The sequence below is a fragment of the Budorcas taxicolor genome, chromosome 1, assembly GCF_023091745.1.
Source record: "Budorcas taxicolor isolate Tak-1 chromosome 1, Takin1.1, whole genome shotgun sequence".
Lineage (NCBI taxonomy): Eukaryota > Metazoa > Chordata > Mammalia > Artiodactyla > Bovidae > Budorcas > Budorcas taxicolor.
In genome coordinates, this window is record NC_068910.1 from 66793851 (window position 1) to 66810879 (window position 17029).

The following is a 17029-nucleotide window of genomic DNA, read 5'->3' on the forward strand; positions in this document are numbered from 1 at the left end:
ATCTGCGAAACAGCAATGATCACTGTGCAGACTTCAAAGGGTTCTTAGGAGGAGCGAGCGGGTTAATTTCACGTGTACTGCTGAAACCCGCAGGAGCACGACGTGACCAGTTCCTCTTCCTCAGACGCTAGAGCGGGAGCTCCAGGGAGACTGGGTGTTGCCAGACTTGGGGGCTGTCCCATCCCCCCGGAGCCGGAGGAGCAGGCTCCTGGGGCCTGGGGAACGACGGGGCTGTAGCCCAGTAACCTGCTGTCTCTCCTTCAGGGATTAAGCGGCCAGCTTCTGCATTTGTCCAGGAGAAATCCAGGCTAAGCTCAAGCTCTCTTTCTTGCTTTATGTGTAAGTCCTGCCTTTCCTCTGGTCTCGGAGAGGCTGGGGCAGGAAGTGGGTACAATTCTGCTTGCCGTTGTTCGCTCACTAAGTATCTGACTCTTTGTGACCCCATTGACTGTAGCCCGCCAGGCTCCTCTGTCCTTCACTATCTCCTGGACTTTGCTCAAACTCATATCCATTGAGCCGGTGATGCAGTCCAACCAACTCATCCTCTGTCGCTTCCTTCTCCTCCTGCCCTCAATCCTTTCCCAGGGTCTTTTCCGATGAGTTGGTTCTTCGCAGGTAGCAAAAGTACTGAGGCTTCAGCTTCAGCATCAGTCCATCCAATGAATAATCGGGGTTGACTTCCTTAAAGATTGACTAACTCTGGACTTATCTGGATGGCTCTAAAGGGTCCATATATTTAGGGCCATATCACCTGCAGTCAATAATGTAGACAAAGGCTTTGTAGGAAGAAAAGAGAATTTGTGGACAAAAGGCTTTAGCTGGAATCCTGATCCTGCCACAAAGAGCCATGGAGTCATGCCACAACACCCCTGAGCATCCGTGTCCACATGGAAAGTGAGCTGATACCGTCTTTCCTAGAGATGGAGTGAGTGAGGGGCAGACGCAGGCCCACGAACGAAAGGCAAACCAGACACCAAACCATACATCGCTGCCTAAGTGTGACTTTAAAGAAGTGCCTGGGGGCTCAGACAGTAAAGCATCTGCCCGCAATGAGGGAGACCTGGGTTCCATCCCTGGGTTGGGAAGATCCCCTGGAGAAGGAACTGGCAACCCACTCCAGTATGCTTGCCTGGAAAATCCCGTGGACAGAGAAACCTAGTGGGCTACAAGTCTATGGGGTTGCAGAGAGTCAGACGTGACTTAGCGACTAAGCAACAGTTTCAGGGTGTCCTGATGGCTGGCTGCAGGTGGTGAGCTGCAAGCTGTTACCCAGACCGAGCCTCCAGTGACCACCAACAGAGGGCTCAGCCCATGCTGACCGCTGTGGTCAATGGTCTGACCCCGCGTGAGGCAGAACAGCACCCTCCCCGCAAGACGTCTATGTCTTATGAACACACTAGGTCCACGGGGATCGGAGCTGCAGATGAAACTCAGGGCCCTACAGAAGATCCAAAGACAACTTATCCTGGAGCATCTGGGGGGACCCAGGTCACCACTGTTTCTCCAGGAGCTGGAAAACACAAGGAAATGATTCTCCCCCTAGAATCCTCACAAAGGAACACACCCCTAGGACACCTTGATTTAGTCCCAGCCCGGTCTGCATCTGACCATGACTTCCAGAACTGTAAGACGCTGAACTCAGTTCTAGGTATCAAGGAAGTGACAACCCATTCCAGTATTGCTTGGAAAATCCCACGGACAGAGGAGCCTGGCAGGCTACAGTCCTTGGGGTCACAAAGAATCAGACATGACTGAGTGACTGACACACATCTTCACTGTAAGTGTCTTTACCGCAAACATTTTCACCAAATAACTAATGGGCCATAAGGCAATTTAGCTTATGTAAACTGTAAAAGTTAATTTCACAAATCTTATTTTGATAAAAGTGAATTTTATCAAAAGTAAAATAATGAAAAATAAAAGAGAAACATAACATTGGACATAATGAACCATGAAAAATAAACAACAAAATTTAAAAGACTATTGCAAAATGAAAAATATTTGAATACATTTAAAATGTGTGTAGATTCATAGCAATACTTTGCAAATAACCAATTTTATTTTGTGGGCTTTATGAAGTACTGGTCTTCAAAGTCTTTTGTTTATCATATTATGCTGGAGACGGAATGAAACACCAACACTGCAGAGTGGTTTAAATCTTTATATTTTAACACTTGCTTCTTACAGCTACATTATTTTATATCCCTAGCACAACAAGCTACAGGGCAAGCTGCCAAGCACTATGATTCAGAGACTATACAGTGCGCAGGCGCAGGGCGAGATAACCTTTACCTTGACTTATTTACTGCAGCTAAGACTGTGTTTTGGGGAACTTCCTTATCAACTTAGAATCCGTTTTGTCCCAGGGTCTGTTCCTTTTGAGGAATCAGAGAAACATCCTTGTGTGCAAGAAATGTTCTTTTCCCACGGGAACAAATAGGATTTTTAGCTGAACATCTCGTTTGCAAGAATGTTCAGCCCTGGTTGAGAGTCTCGTTTGCAAGCACTTCTCAACCTTCCTTATACCTAGTTCCCTACACTGGGCAGAACATCTCGTTTGCAAGAATGTTCAGCCCTGGTTGGGAGTCTCGTTTGCAAGCACTTCTCAACCTTCTTTAAACCTAGTTCTCTACATATTATATATACATTTTTTTGTGTGTATTGATTTGTCTCATGGTTTTTCTTTTTCACTGACATTTCTTCTTTTGTTAAGCAAGGTGTCAGCTTCTAAACACTGGGACACATATTTGTAACTGAGCTTTGGACCGTGTGTCCTGGCATATTGTCACATGTCTGTTGATAAATATTTAGTTCTATGGGAAGTGTTGGTTCAACTCTGCACCTTTAGTTAAGGCCATTGGCCTCTTTCTCTTCCAGGGTAGTGTGTTTCATAAGAAAACCAAGTCATCATCATCCGTCAGCTTGATAAAGCCATCAGGAACTTCACTAAGAAACGCTTTCACATTTCAACCACTTGAAACCAAACTGTCAAACCAAGCTGTCAGCCAGTTATTTTATCTATTACGGCAAAATTGCCTGATGGCCAATTAGTCATGCAGTGAAAACGTCTAAGGTTGAAAATGCTTGTGGCAAGGGTATCTACGGCAAAGAAACTCACAGCAAAGATACCAGGCACAAATAAGCTTGTGTTATATTAAGGCACCGAGTTGGTGGTCACTTGTTACAGCAAAAACAGGAAACTAGCACAGTCCAGGGAGGTGGACACCAGGCCTTTAATGGCACCCGAGCTCCTACAAGACAAAGCTCACAGTCCTAAGGAGGGTGTACAAAGCCCCACTCTGCTTCCTTCTCCATGGTCTTTGGGGCAATGGTTCACTGTTAATGGTAAGAAGAGAGAACCTAGGGAGATGCCAAATGTATCTTCCATACAATTACTGTGCAATCACACCTCCTGTTCCACCTTCCTGCCCCAACTGGCTACCTCCGATCCAGCCTGGATCCAGGTGTTTGAGATTTTATGCATTTTTAAGAACAGGCTCTCCTGGGTCTTAATAGCATGGTTTGATTAACACATATCACACACAGATAATAAAGTACTACTAACATCAGAATTAATCATTTAATCTTGACCATCGAAGACCCCTTCCCTCCTGAAACCCCCTCCCCCCGAAGGGTGACTGACTTGTGTTGTTGTTGTTGTTGGCAGAAACCAACACGACACTGTGAGGCAATTATCCTCCAATAAAAAACATGCAAAAACAAACAAAAAAGACCCTTCAGGATCCTTCCATGGATGGGTCATTATGGTGAACATCAGTGATCCCACCTCCAATTAATACCTTGCAGATGAGGAGAAGTAAAAAACAAAAAACTCCCTGAATTCTCACCCATAACCAGAAAGTTGGTCTTGTCTGTAAATACTGGATATCAGCTTATCTAACCTAGACCATTTGTCTCTTCCTAAAAAGAATGGTTTGTTTTCCCAGGGAGCAAAATGGAGTTATTATCTACTTCAAAAGAATGGCTGAGAAAATTAGGAGAGATAATGTAGATGAAACACTTAACAGCCTGTCCGCGTTAAAAGAGTAGCCCAAAAAATGGTGGGCTACGGTCATTTAGAGAGTTTGCCCCCAGACATTCCTATTACGCAGTACTTCCCACTGTTGAGGTTATGGACACACAGGAGTTCTTAATATACAGTAATTGGCTATGGGTTTTCCTGTGGTTGGGGATTTACTGTCTCTCTCAGTGGTCTCTAAGCTCTGAGAAGCGTTGGATGCTCAGGTCAGCAAGTCACGGTAAGAGAATTTTGTGGCCTAAGTACATTCAGACCCACTAGAAAATAAGCAACGGCTAGAACAATTACAGACAGAAGCCCTCATTCTTCAACACTCGGGCAACTAAATTACTAAAGAGTGCGTTGACTTACTGTGCTTTACCGCTATCTAAAGCAAATGACCACCATTTACTACAAATTGAGCCAGGTCTGATATTTTGCGTATGTCATCCTTATAACAACTCTTACTGTTCTTGTTCAGTGGCTAAGTTGTGACTGATTCTTTGCGACCCCATGGATTGCAGCATGCCAGGCTTCCCTGTCTGTGGAATTCTCCAGACAAGAATACTGGAGAGGGTAGCCATTCTGTTCTCCAGGGGATCTTCCCGACCCAGGAGTTAAACCCAGGTCTCCCACATTGCAGGCAGATTATTTACTGCCTGAGCCACCAGGGAAGCCCATAACAGCTCTAAGGAGTAGATATCGCAAGTTTCCTTTAAAAAATTTTCTTTCCAATACTTGTGTTTTTCTCCCCTCTGACCATAAATGCGATTACATACCTACTGAAGGACACGGAATTAAGTTGTGGAAAGGTCTGGAAAATTTTCTGCTTAACTATCCTTTTACTGTATAATCGCTGTTAATATTTTCACTTTGTGTTTGGGCTAACAAAGAGTTCCTCTTAAAAATATCCCAGTTAAGTTTGTAACTGTTTATTATGCAAAATTTCGAACAGTCACAAAAAACAGATTAGTATAGCATGGTGCTGCTTTGCAAAAAGATGAAGGACTAGCTTATTTCCAGTGCATCACACAGACTCCAACTTTCACAGAATACAGTAAAAGATAATCACTAGCAAGATGAACCTGGGACTTCCCTGGAGGTCCAGTGGCTAAGACTCTGGGCTCCCAGCGCAGGGGGCTCGGGCCTAACCCCTGGTCAGAGAACTGGATCTCACATGCTGCAGTTAAGAGTTTACATTCTGAAACTGTAAGAGCCAGTGCAGCCAAATAAATAAATATTAAAAAGAAAGAAAGATGGACCTGTCTGTGGGTGTTGTGGCAATATAAAATTACAAAGTTTCTAAATACTTCTATCAACCACTGGACCACAGCAGACAAATCACAAACAATTCACAGACTAGTCAGGAGCAGCCCAAGTGTAGCTGACCACCTGGGGCACTTACCAACGCCCGAATCTCATCTGAGGGCTTCCCTGAGCTTTCTCTCTCCCTTCTCACCTGAGTAGTAAAGAATGCCTGCAATGCAGGAAGACAGGAGACCTGGGCTCAGTCCCTGGGTTGGGAAGATTCTCTGGAGGAGAGAATGGCTACCCACTTTAGTGTTCTTGCCTGGAGGGTTCCATGGACAGAGGAGCCTGGCGGGCTACAGTCCATGGGGTCACAAAGGGTCAGACACGACGGAGCGGCTAAGCACAAATCTCATCTGAAGGAAGCCCAGGGAAGGAGCAAATGTAGGTTGTTCAAGACTCAAAGCTTGAGGAGCAGAGTAAAGATACAAACCCATCCGTCCAGCTCCCAGGAGGAAACAGCCATTTAACTAGGAGCACACAGGGGATGACAGAGGATGAGACGGTTGGACGGCATCACCAACTCAGTGGACATGAGCTGGCGTAAACTCCGGGAGGCCTGGTGTGCCACAGTCCATGGGGTCGCAAAGAGTCAGACAGGACTGAGCGGCTGAACTGAACTGAACTCACTCCCTGAGTGCTCCCCTGAGTGCTCCTGCGCGGGCTGAGCGGTAAGGAATTGGCTTGCGAAGCCGGAGACAGTACAGTCCAAAGGGTGGGAAAGAGCTGGACATCAGGGAGTGCGGGAGTACACACACACTCTCTCTCTCTCTCTCCCCCTCCCTGATGCAATGCTTCCCTTATCCAGGACCTATGGAGTTTAAGGGCTTTGCAAGGGATGCTGAGAAAAAGAAACAAACCCAAACAACAGCTTGAGAATCCAAGGGGGAGAAAACTTCTACGTTCTTGAGACTTATAAAGTGTTATCCAAATTATGCTATCAGTCACTTCATGAGAAATAAGGCAGCAAACACAAACACATAGACATGCACAGAAAGAATGTTCTCATACAACCATTTCTGTCATTTCTCTCTGTCTCTCTCTTGGTAGTTTGTTCCTGGCTCATAGGTATGGTCAGTTAGTGTCAGAGGTAAGCAGGAGGCTGAGCTTAGGTGGGGCTGTCCAGAGGGGAACAGAGCTAGGATTAAAATTCCGGCCCAGCTGGCCCCCTGCCCACCGCAAGGCAACATTTCTGGGTTCTGCGCCGCCGCCCCACTCCCCCTCCTCCGCCGGCCAGTCTATCCGATCCCTGGGGAATGACCACCTGGACTTCACACCCGCTAATCAGACACACCCGGCCCCAGTTAAGACTGAGGTACAGTCACGATCCCCAGGACAGAGGTCCCTGCCGGTGGCCGGCCTCCCTGGCACGAAACTGCGAGGGAAGCGGGCCTGGGCCTGGTTCTGGCTGAGCTCCCCTCCCCCCCCCCCCCCCCGCCTCCCCCGCCCCCGCCCGGGAGGACAGGCCAGGCAGCGCTACATTCAGGCGCTCGGGAAGAGGAATCTGTGGCCCGCGGAAGCGGCCTCTTCTCGAGCCCTGAAGCTGGTTCTCCCTCTGCTCTTTGGAGACATTCGGGGTCCAGCCGCGCTAGCTTTGGGGGCTTCTCTCCTAGAGAAGGAGCCACAGTGTCCAGACTCGTGCAGGGGCCGCGCGGCCCCTCCCGCGGCTCCAGCTCGCGGCCCGAGACTGCCTGGAATCCACCCCCCGCGACCATCCCACGCCCGCTTCGGGCTCCCACGCCCCGCGGAGCCCACCCGACCGGGACGGACCCTACCCGATCGAGGCAGCCCTGAGCCCCCTCCACTGATCCTGGCTCCCCGCGGACCCCACCCGCACGGGACACCCCTGTTCACCGCCCCCCCAGTAAATGGGGATTCCCGTGGATTCCCACCTACTGCGGGCTCCCCGCGGACTCCCACCCGCCAGCCGCCGCCTCCGGCAGGCCTCGGGGGCTCCCCAGCCCCGCTTACCTGCGGGGGGCGCCGCAGCGCCGAAGCCGCTGAGCAGCAGGAGCAGCGGCGGCAGCAGTGTCGGCGGCGGCGGCCGCATGGCCCAGGGCTCCGGGCGCCGCAGGCTCCGCGGCGCTGGGGGCGCAGCCCGGCCCCGGCGCGGGGTCGCCGAGCAGCTCACTTCGCCGCCTCGGCGGCCATGGCGACCGCAGGGCGCGCGCGGGGCCCGCCTACTCCCGAGCCCCGCCGGCTGCGGCGGCGGCAGCGCGTCCCGGGGCGGACGAGCGCCCCGCGCGGCCGCCGCGCCCGGGCCCGGCCCCTCCCGGCGCGCGCCCCGCCCCTGCACCCCGCCCGCCGCCGGGACTTTCCTGGCGCCCCCTACCCGCGCCGGCGCTCCCGGGAACCGCGGCCCCGGGGGGTGGGTCCCCTGGCTCCCCGCGGCCCGAGCGCCCCGCGCGCCTCCGCGCGAGCCGGGGTCTCCCCGAGGGGCCGGCGTCACCCAGCGAGCGCAGAGCCGGCCGGCCCCGACCTTGGCTCAGAGGAGCCGGTGCGGGGAGAGGGAACCCTGCCACTCGCCGCCTTCTGGGCCGGGGACGAGGGGTTGCGGCTTGCGATCCTTCGGGAAAGACCTCTCGGCACCCAGAGCCCGGGTGGGCCTCGCGCGGAGCCCTCGACCCTCACCCCACCCCCATCTTCGCCCACTGCTCCCCGATTTCCTGGGATTGCACAATTCCAGCGTTCCTCCCTTAGGCTGAAGCTTTTGCTTGCTTATCAGACTTTCAAGTACATATTTAGCGTTTAACCTTTTTTGACAGTAGGGTCGAAGGGTATAGGGGTTGGAAAGAACCTTGGAAAGAGTGACTGAAGGAGGGGAGCTGTGGGGGCTCTGGGCGCCCGGCAAGGCGAGGCAGAGGGACCCGCCCCACATTTCATAATGGTCCGTGGCTTTGGCCCGGGGGCAGGCCGTGAAGAAGTCTATGAGGAAGTGACCCCGGGAGCTGGGGGTGCGGGGGTGTGAGTCTGAGTTGGCTTTTATCCGTTGGATGCCAGCAAGGATTTGAGTCCGTTCTGTTCTCTCAAGATGAGCCATAAACCAAGTTCAGCAGGAAAGGAAGGAGGCATAAAGAGGGAGGTTGGGGCGCGGCTGGGAGGGGGCGGCTGGGGGCGGGCGTGACCAAGGAAAGGAATCACGAGTCCCCTCGTATCGTGCTGGACATCCTGCTGCGTGGCTTGGCAGCGCACTGTTCGGTAAAGTCAAGCTTTGCTTTTGGACTTTTTGCATTTTATTTCAAAATGCAAAACGGAGAACTCTTTTGAAATTGGCCACTCTTGTAAACAGAGGTGCTGAGATATCTAGCCGTGTTTGAACGATGCTTAGACTGAGTTTTTCCAAGACAAAGACATGGTTTAAACGTTAAGTGAAAACAGCAGAATCCTTACAAAACTGACCCGTTGAGAATGGCTGGGGGAAATATGCCAAAACACTGGCGTAAAATAGGGTGTGGGATTACGGAATGATAACAGGGTTTCTTTACTTTCTTCTTCTTCTTTTTTTTTTTTTTTTAGGTTTTTTCTTTTTCCCCCAATGGGTATATTTTTCTTTCATAATCAGGAAAAAAAAAAAAAAGTTAAAGAAAAGGACACGTGTTTGTGTCTCAGCCCAGGCCAAGGAAGGCTGGTGGTCTTCCTTGATGTGGAATGCTCAGGGGCAGCGACAATGAAGCCTGTGGTCTTTGAGGGTTCATGGAAACCCCCTGACAATCTCCTTCCAGAGCTTTTCTCTGCTAAAATGTAGAGGGTTTATGTTTTCCTTACAGTTCCTGGCAAAGTACTAAAAGGAGCCCTACCCAGTTTGCTGCTTGGGTGGACATTCTGCTGACACCCCAGGCATGCAGTAGTCTCCCCCACCCCCGACTTCAAGGCAACTTGCCAAAGAAAGACAGTTTCTCTCAGGGGCTGGCATTTCTGCTTCCTCTTTCTCCTGGCTGGGAGACTGCGAAGTCTTGGAGAGGTGACTGGGATTTCCACAGAATCCTCAATCTGAAGAGAACAGGAAGCCAGTCTCACTGGAATTGGCTGTGAAGGACGTCCAGCAACCACGGCCCTTTGGCTCCATCTCTGCCGGCCAGAGCATCATGTCAGAGCTGGGTTTATTGCGTGTAACCTTTGTAAGACACACACACATGCAATAAACCCAGCTCTGACATGATGCTCTGGCGTAACCTTTGTAAGCAGAGAAGGCAATGGCACCCCACTCCAGCACTCTTGCCTGGAAAATCCCATGGATGGAGGAGCCTGGTGGGCCACAGTCCATGGGGTCACTTTCACTTTTCACTTTCATGCATTGGAGAAGGAAATGGCAACCCACTCCAGTGTTCCTGCCTGGAGAATCCCAGGGATGGGGGAGCCTGGTGGGCTGCCGTCTGTGGGGTTGCACAGAGTCGGAGACAACTGAAGCGCCTTAGCAGTAGCAGCAGCAACCTTTGTAAGTGGGTGCCCCTCTGGCTCCCCTTTGGAGGCAGGTTTACTGAGAAACCACTGAAAGCAAACACCTCAGAACCTCTCCTTTCCGTGGAAGGGGCTCCCTGCTCTTGGTCATATGCTTTAGTGAAATCTGCCAAGTAAGAGCTTTTAACCACAGTCGTTCAGACATCTGTCTCTTTCCTCGTCAACTTCTGCTTTAACACACTTCTGTTATGCCCAAGTCGGGAAATCTCCCAATGACTACCAGGGAGCCAGTATCCGATGCAAAAGCAAGAGAGTTTTTATTACCAAGCTCAAGCTGGGGCTCCCACCGTCACTGACGCAGCGGCTAAGGAGAGGAGCCCCGAGTTTTGGGTTACACTGTTTTTATAGGGAATATTCAGGTAAAAGGGTAAAAGCGGGGTGTTCAGGCTGAAGGACAACTGATTGGTTACCTTCTTCTATAGGGTTGTATGTGGATTCCTGATTGATTGTTACTTTCAAGGTAAATCACAAGTTCCTGAACGCCAAGTCAGGAGGTTTAACCTGAGGGCCGATTGGCTCGTGGGCAGTGGGGCAAGGTTGGGTGATATCCAAAGTCTAAGTCTTTTTGCCCGGAACCTTTACAAAATGGAGTTCTCTTACAAGATGGGATAGCTTAGGCTCTCCGCTTCTAGACCACGCAGGATGGCGTTGGGGTGCCCGTGGTGTTTCCCAGAACTGTCTCGACATGACACAGCAATAGCATTGTGAAGTTAAAAGACACTTTTCTAAATTGTCAATATGAAGAAACATTTTGATTAAATCATCCTACAGGAAAAGACTGAATTAACGTTTTGTTCTTTCTATACAGCATATTTTATATATTTATTTTTAAATATTATTATTAATTTTTTGGCTGTGCTGCATGCCTCCTTGCAGGACCTTGGTTCCCTGACCAGGGTTGAACCCTTGGCCCCTGCAATGGAGTCCTAAGCACTGCACCGCCAAAAAATTCCCTAGAGCATATTTTAAAGGGTTGTTGCGGGTAGAGGCCACAATTACACAATCAAATGTGTAGATAAAAGAGTATTTGGGGATCATGCCATGGGAAATGCAGGATCTTAGGTCTCCCACAGGTATCGAACCTGTGCACCCTGCAGTGGAAGCACAGTCTTAATCACTGAACTGCCAGGGAGTCCAAAAGAGCGTTAAAGGGGGGTGTCAGGCAGTTAATGAACAGATATTTTATTTTCCTGAATTTTTGCAACGTTAGCAGTATTCGGCAGCTTTAAAATTGTGTAACTTGTGATTTATTTTCTAATTCTAAGTGAATACTTTTGTGCCTGATTTTATACTCTCAGTTGTGTATTCTTTACCGGTATTATATGAACAAACAAATTTCAGCCTTACAAAACCTGAATTGCCTCATTCCTTTCCGTTAATTTGCTGCCTTCTGACCTGCTGATCTTCCTGAAATGTTTCCCTTATTTGAATCATCTAGAGATGCTGCCCTCCCCGCCCTCAGCAGGGTGGGAAAGGGGCGGAGAAAGAAGCCCACGTCGGTTGATGGCTTGGGTGCTTCTGCGTGTGTTGTACCAGTTCGGGCTGTCATGACTGCCGTGTCACAGATGAGGACATCGAGGAGAATTAAGTACCTTGAAGTGAATTTGTATGGTATCTGTGGCATCTTAAGGCTTCCCAGGTGGCGCTAGTGGTAAAGAACCCACCTGCCAATGCCAATAAGAGACGCAGGTTCGATCCTTGGGTCAGGAAGATCCCCTGGAGGAGATATGGCAACCCAGGCCAGGGTTCTTGCCAGTCCAGTGTTCTTGCCTGGAGAATCCCATGGAGAGGGGAGCCTGGAGGGCTACAGTCCATGGGGTCGCAAAAAGTCGGACACGGCTGTGCACACATCATCATGGAGTCCTGTACCCAGGCCACAGAAGCAGAGCCGCGAGCAGCACCGTCTCTGGAAAGGACTGAGCCCCTTTGTAACTATTGCCGAAAGTCCCCCAGCAGGCGTCCTGACCCCATGTTAGGCAAAAATGCCCACGGTAGTGCTCATTGTAGGCGCCCTAACCAACCTTCCACCAGGAATTTTCTTTGTCTTGAGGCTATAAGAATTGGCAGCTAACCCAGGAAATGCGCCGACTCTCCTTGGCCTATTAGGAGGTCGCCTCACTGTGCTCAAAGTGCCCTTATCATCTCTGCTCTTTGTTCTTAGTGCACTCATTCCCCCCTGAAATGCTGTGTGCCTGGAAATTCCTTTCCAACTGCCCTCTGATTGCCGTGACAGTATCCATTGAGCTAAGCCATAACTGCTTTTCCTCGAATTCCCTTCTTGAATGGTTCTGAGTTAGCATGGATCAGCGGATTTTTTTTTTTTAAACAGGATTTAGAAGGTAGAATGTGGCTGTTCTCCTCTCAGGAGACTGGGGCAGGGCGAGAGGGATTGCTGCTGCTTACAGTATTGTGGCTTATCTACTGGTATCCTGTAGAACGGGGATGTAGCCAGTCTCGACGTTTCCTCCAGCACCTGCTGCTACGGCTTCTCTGTCTCCTGAGCCAGGTGCCCATTTAGCTCCCTGACAAAAGCATCCCATTTTCCTGCAAGGCACCCTGCTGGAGACTTGGAGATGGTGAGAGACTGATGGTGGGTTGAGCATGTCCTTGTACACCCCTCCTTTTGTCCACCTTCTCTTCCCCCTCCTGCCCAGGCTGCAGCACCAGATACAGGAAAAAAAAAAAAAAAAGTCTTACACAGATTATGTAGCCAACTTCCCTGATTTATTTATTTTTAAAATAGTTCTTTCCTTATCTGACTGGGCTGGGTCTTAGTTACAGCACGTGGGGTCTTTGATCTTTGTTGTGGGCGTCCCTGGTGGCTCAGTGGGTAAAGAATCCGCCAGCAATGAGGGAGACCTGGGTTCGACCCCTGGGTTGGGAAGATCCCCAGGAGAAGGGCAACCCACTCCAGTATTCTTGCCTGGAGAATCCCCATGGAAAGAGGAGCCTGGCGGGCTGCAGTCCATGGCGTGGCAAAGAGTTGGACACGGCTGAGCGACTAAGCACAGCATGAGAGACCTTTAGTTGCAGCATGAGAACCCTCTAATTGTGGCATGTGGGATTTAGTTCCCTGACCTGGGATCGAACCCAGGCCCCATGCATTGGGATGTAAGATCTTAGCCATTGGACCACCAGGGAAGTCCCTCCCATGATTTCTTAAGGTCAAGTCCCTATCTCTCTCTCACACACACACACATTGCAGGGTGGTTTTGTTTCTCTGATCAAAATCTCACAGATCATATTCCCAAATTACACAGCACCTCGGGGTGCACTCCTAGCCAGTCCTGTCTAGCACTGGAGCTCTTTGCGTCTCAGGCCAAACTTCTCATCATGCCTTTTCAGTTCCCCCAATCAGACCTGGCTCTGGCCACCCCCGTCATACTTTCTGAGGCTCGCCAACAACATGCTGCTTTTCTATCTGTGAGACTTTAAGGATTTTTAAAAGTGAAGTATACTTGATTTGCAGTGTTGTGTTAGTTGCACGTGTACAGCAAAGTGATTCAAATACACATATATATTCTTTTTTTTTATTCTTTTCCATTGCAAGATAATGAATATTGTTTCCTGTGCTATACAGCAGATCTTTTTTGGGGGGGCCATCTTCCACATGGCATGTGGGATCTTAGTTCCCAGACCAGGGATCAAACCCATGTCGCCTGCATTGGAAGCTCAGAGTCTTAACCACTGGATGACCAGGGAAGTCCCAGTAAATCCTTCTTGTTTATCTGTTTTCTATATGATAGTGTGTATCTGTGAATCCCATACTCCTGATTTATCCCTCCTCCACCATCCATCCAGCATCCACCAAAGAACTGATGCTTTTGAACTGTGGTGTTGGAGCAGACACTTGAGAGTCCCTTGGACAGCAAGAAGATCAAACCAATCAATCCTAAAAGAAATCAGTCCCATATATTTATTGGAAGGACTGATGCTGAAGCTGAAGCTCCAATACTTTGGCCACCTGATGCAGAGCCAACTCACTGGAAAAGATGCTGATGCTGGGAAAGATTGAAGGCAGGACAAAGAAGGGGGAGACAGAGGATGAGATGGTTGGATGGCATCACCGACTCAATGGGTATGAGTTTGAGCAAGCTCTGGGAGGTGGTGAAGGACACAGAAGCCTGGTGTGCTGCAGTTCATGGGGTTGCAAGGAATCGGACACAACTTAACAACTGAACACCACCACCATCTGTGAGTCTTTGAAGATGAACTTCTTGAAAGCTGCGTGTGCGCTACTTTTCTTCCGATGCTGTCTGCCCCAGCTGCACGCCCCTCTTATTTCCTTCACTTCTCCCTGCTTCCTCCCTCCCCAGATCCACAAGCTAAGTTCTCAACCTCCATTTCTTGTCTGAGCTTCCACTTCCCGAGGACTTTGTCGTTGTCCCAATTTAGCATCTTCCACTGCTGCACAGCGTCTCACGACACTGTCGATCTCTGCTGAGACAGACGCCTTCAGAGTGTGGGTAGGTGAGTGCTCCTGTCGGTCAATCAGAGCAGCAACAGCTCCGAACTCGAAGTAGGCCCTGACCACTACTTGACGGGGTGTCCTCTGAGCCAAGAAATCCCAGCAGAAAGATCAGGGGGACTGGCACAGAAGTAAAAGGATACATCTACCTGGGTCTCTAGTGACCCAGTCCTATCTCCTCATGGAGTCCAAGCTCGCTCTGCTCACTGCACGATAGACCAGTGTATCTGAGAGACGAGGTGTTGGGGCAGGGAAGAGACTTTAATCAGAGAGCCGGCAGACTGAGAAGATGGCAGGCTAGCGCCTCAAAATAACCATCTTATTGGGGTCTGGTTTTATAGATCAGAGATGAGGGGGTGGTGAGGAAGCAAAGTAATAAGGCCATGAGTCTAGCAAACATCTCCTAGAATGGCAAGCCTCGGGGCAGGGGATGTGTTCATTTCTTCCTTCCTGCCATCCACAGGTGGACAGGGTTCTCAACAGAAGCACCTTAGTTTAACAGTCAGGCAGAGGGGCAGGACTCTCTGAGGCAAAGAGTGCTGTGTGATTATGGTAACCGAAGCAATGAAAGGCAAGTCAAAGAAGCAGTTCTACTATGGAGTCAGAATTGGCTTCCTCCCTGCAACACTCACCGTGTCCTTCGACGGCCACAGCGCCTTCCTTTCCATTCCCTGCAAGTGTTGCCTTTCTGCTTCCCCGGTGGGGCCACTGCAAAAACCCCATCCAAAAAGTCAGACTATTTTCTCCTCTTCCTTCCCTTGCCCAAGTAACTATTTTTTTTTAAATTGAAATCAGTTTATATATATATTTTTTTTTAATTTTATTTTTTTACTTTACAATACTGTATTGGTTTTGCCATACATTGACATGAATCCACCACAGGTGTACATGAGTTCCCAACCCTGAACCCCCCTCCCACCACCCTCCCCATATCATCTCTCTGGGTCATCCCTGTGCACCAGCCCCAAGCATCCTGTATCCTGTATCGAACCTAGACTAGCAATTCATTTCTAACATGGTAGTATACATGTTTCAATGCCATTCTCCCAAATCATCCCACCCACTCCCTCTCCCACACAGTCCAAAAGTCTGTTCTTTACATCTGTGTCTCTTTTGCTGTCTCGCATACAGGGTTACCATTACCATCTTTCTAAATTCCATATATATGTGTTAGTATACTGTATTGGTATTTTTCTTTCTGGCTTACTTCAGAGTAACTATTTTAAAACGTGACATTCTGCATTTCCCTCCTCCGTGAAACAGGAAATGAATGACGCCCGAAAATTTGGCAAGAAGAGAGAGTGCAGACAGAAGGAAATGTGCAGGTCCTTTGAACCCCTATAAAAGGAGAAGTTATGCCTACATATTATGTAAATATCAAAGCTTTAATACTCCTTCCCCTGGTGAGTCCCCAGGGAAAGCCCAGGAAAGGGGCCGAGGCCTTCTGGAAGCTGCCCGTGGGAACTGGGAGGGGCTGGCAGGAGATGTCTCCATCGATTTTCTGGGCAGGGTTTGTGTAACTAATTCAGAGAAACTCAGATGGATCTCTGTTTTCTGGGAAGGTTCAGATCATATCATTATCCTTCCATGTATAAACTTGCCATCTGGGTCCTGCAGACTTCCAGGAAGAACCTGGTAGGTAAGCTGGACAGGAGTAAGAGTGGCTCATTCTGAGACGGGCCTAGATGAGGCAGTGGCTGCTGTGAATCAGCTCAGTGCAGCTGGGCGGTGTCTCCAGAGCCTCTGATGAGTCATCACTGGCACCATTAGCAAAGCGGGAGTCAGGCCCACACCCTCCTATAAGAGACCCTGCTCTGGGCGTCTCTCCACCTCATTGCAAGCCTTTGAGGTCAGGGCAGTGATTGTTCTGCTCATCACCATTGTGCTTGTTGTTTTTAGTATTTATTTATTGATTTTTGGCTGCTCTGGGTCTTTTTTGCTGCACTCACACTTTCTCTAGTTGCAGTGCATGGAAGTGCACTGAAGTGAAAGTCGCTCAGTTGTGTCCAGCTCTTTGCAACCCCATGGACTATCCAATCCGTGGAATTCTCCAGGCCAGAATACTAGAGTGGGTAGCCTTTCCCTTCTCCAGGGGAATCTTCCCAACCCAGGGATCAAACCCAGATCTCCCGCATTGCAGGCAGATTTTTTTTTTTTTTTTTTTTTACCAGCTGAACCACCAGGGAAGCCCAAGAATACTGGAGTGGGTAGCCTACCCTTGACCAGCAGATCTTCCCGACCCAGAAATCAACCCAGGGTCTCCTTCACTGCAGGCGGATTCTTTACCAGCTGAGCTACGTGGACTCTGGAGCAAGGCCTGAGTATGGGCTCAGTAGCTGTGCTACACAGAATTAGTTGCCCTGAGACATGTGAGATCCTTCCAGACCAGGGATTAAACCCATGTCTCCTTCATTGGCAGGAAGATTTTTAACCACTGGAGCACTAGGGAAGTCCCCACTCAGCACGTTTTGAACACCCTTAGTGTGTCTGGGAAGTTCTCAGTCTTATCAGTCCTGCCCCTTCTAGAAAACTCCAGATCCCAGCCCCCATCACTGTCCTGTTACTTAGTCTGAGCCAAGTCTCCTTCTCTGAGCTGAAAAATCTTGAAAATTTTTACATTTCTAAGAACCACCAGGAGTTCCCCCTCAGATCTCAGTTTTTCAATAATTTATCATCAGGGATTCACTTCGTTGTACACAGCAGAAAGTAATGCAACATTGAAAGCAACTATACCGCAATTAAAAAAAAAGAAAAAAAAACCAATAGGGGGTGGAAAT

General features: G+C 49.5%; 1 protein-coding gene across 1 annotated transcript in view; it reads right to left on the reverse strand.

Annotated features, from left to right (window-relative positions):
• Positions 1–7397, reverse strand: part of IFNGR2 (interferon gamma receptor 2) — a 33709-nt gene extending 26312 nt beyond the window's left edge. Inside the window, exon 1 of the mRNA XM_052639480.1 lies at positions 7298–7397. Coding sequence (XP_052495440.1) covers positions 7298–7376 — 79 coding nt within the window. The 5' untranslated portion in view covers positions 7377–7397. The remainder of the gene's footprint in view (positions 1–7297) is intronic.
• Positions 7398–17029: the final 9632 nt, after the last annotated feature.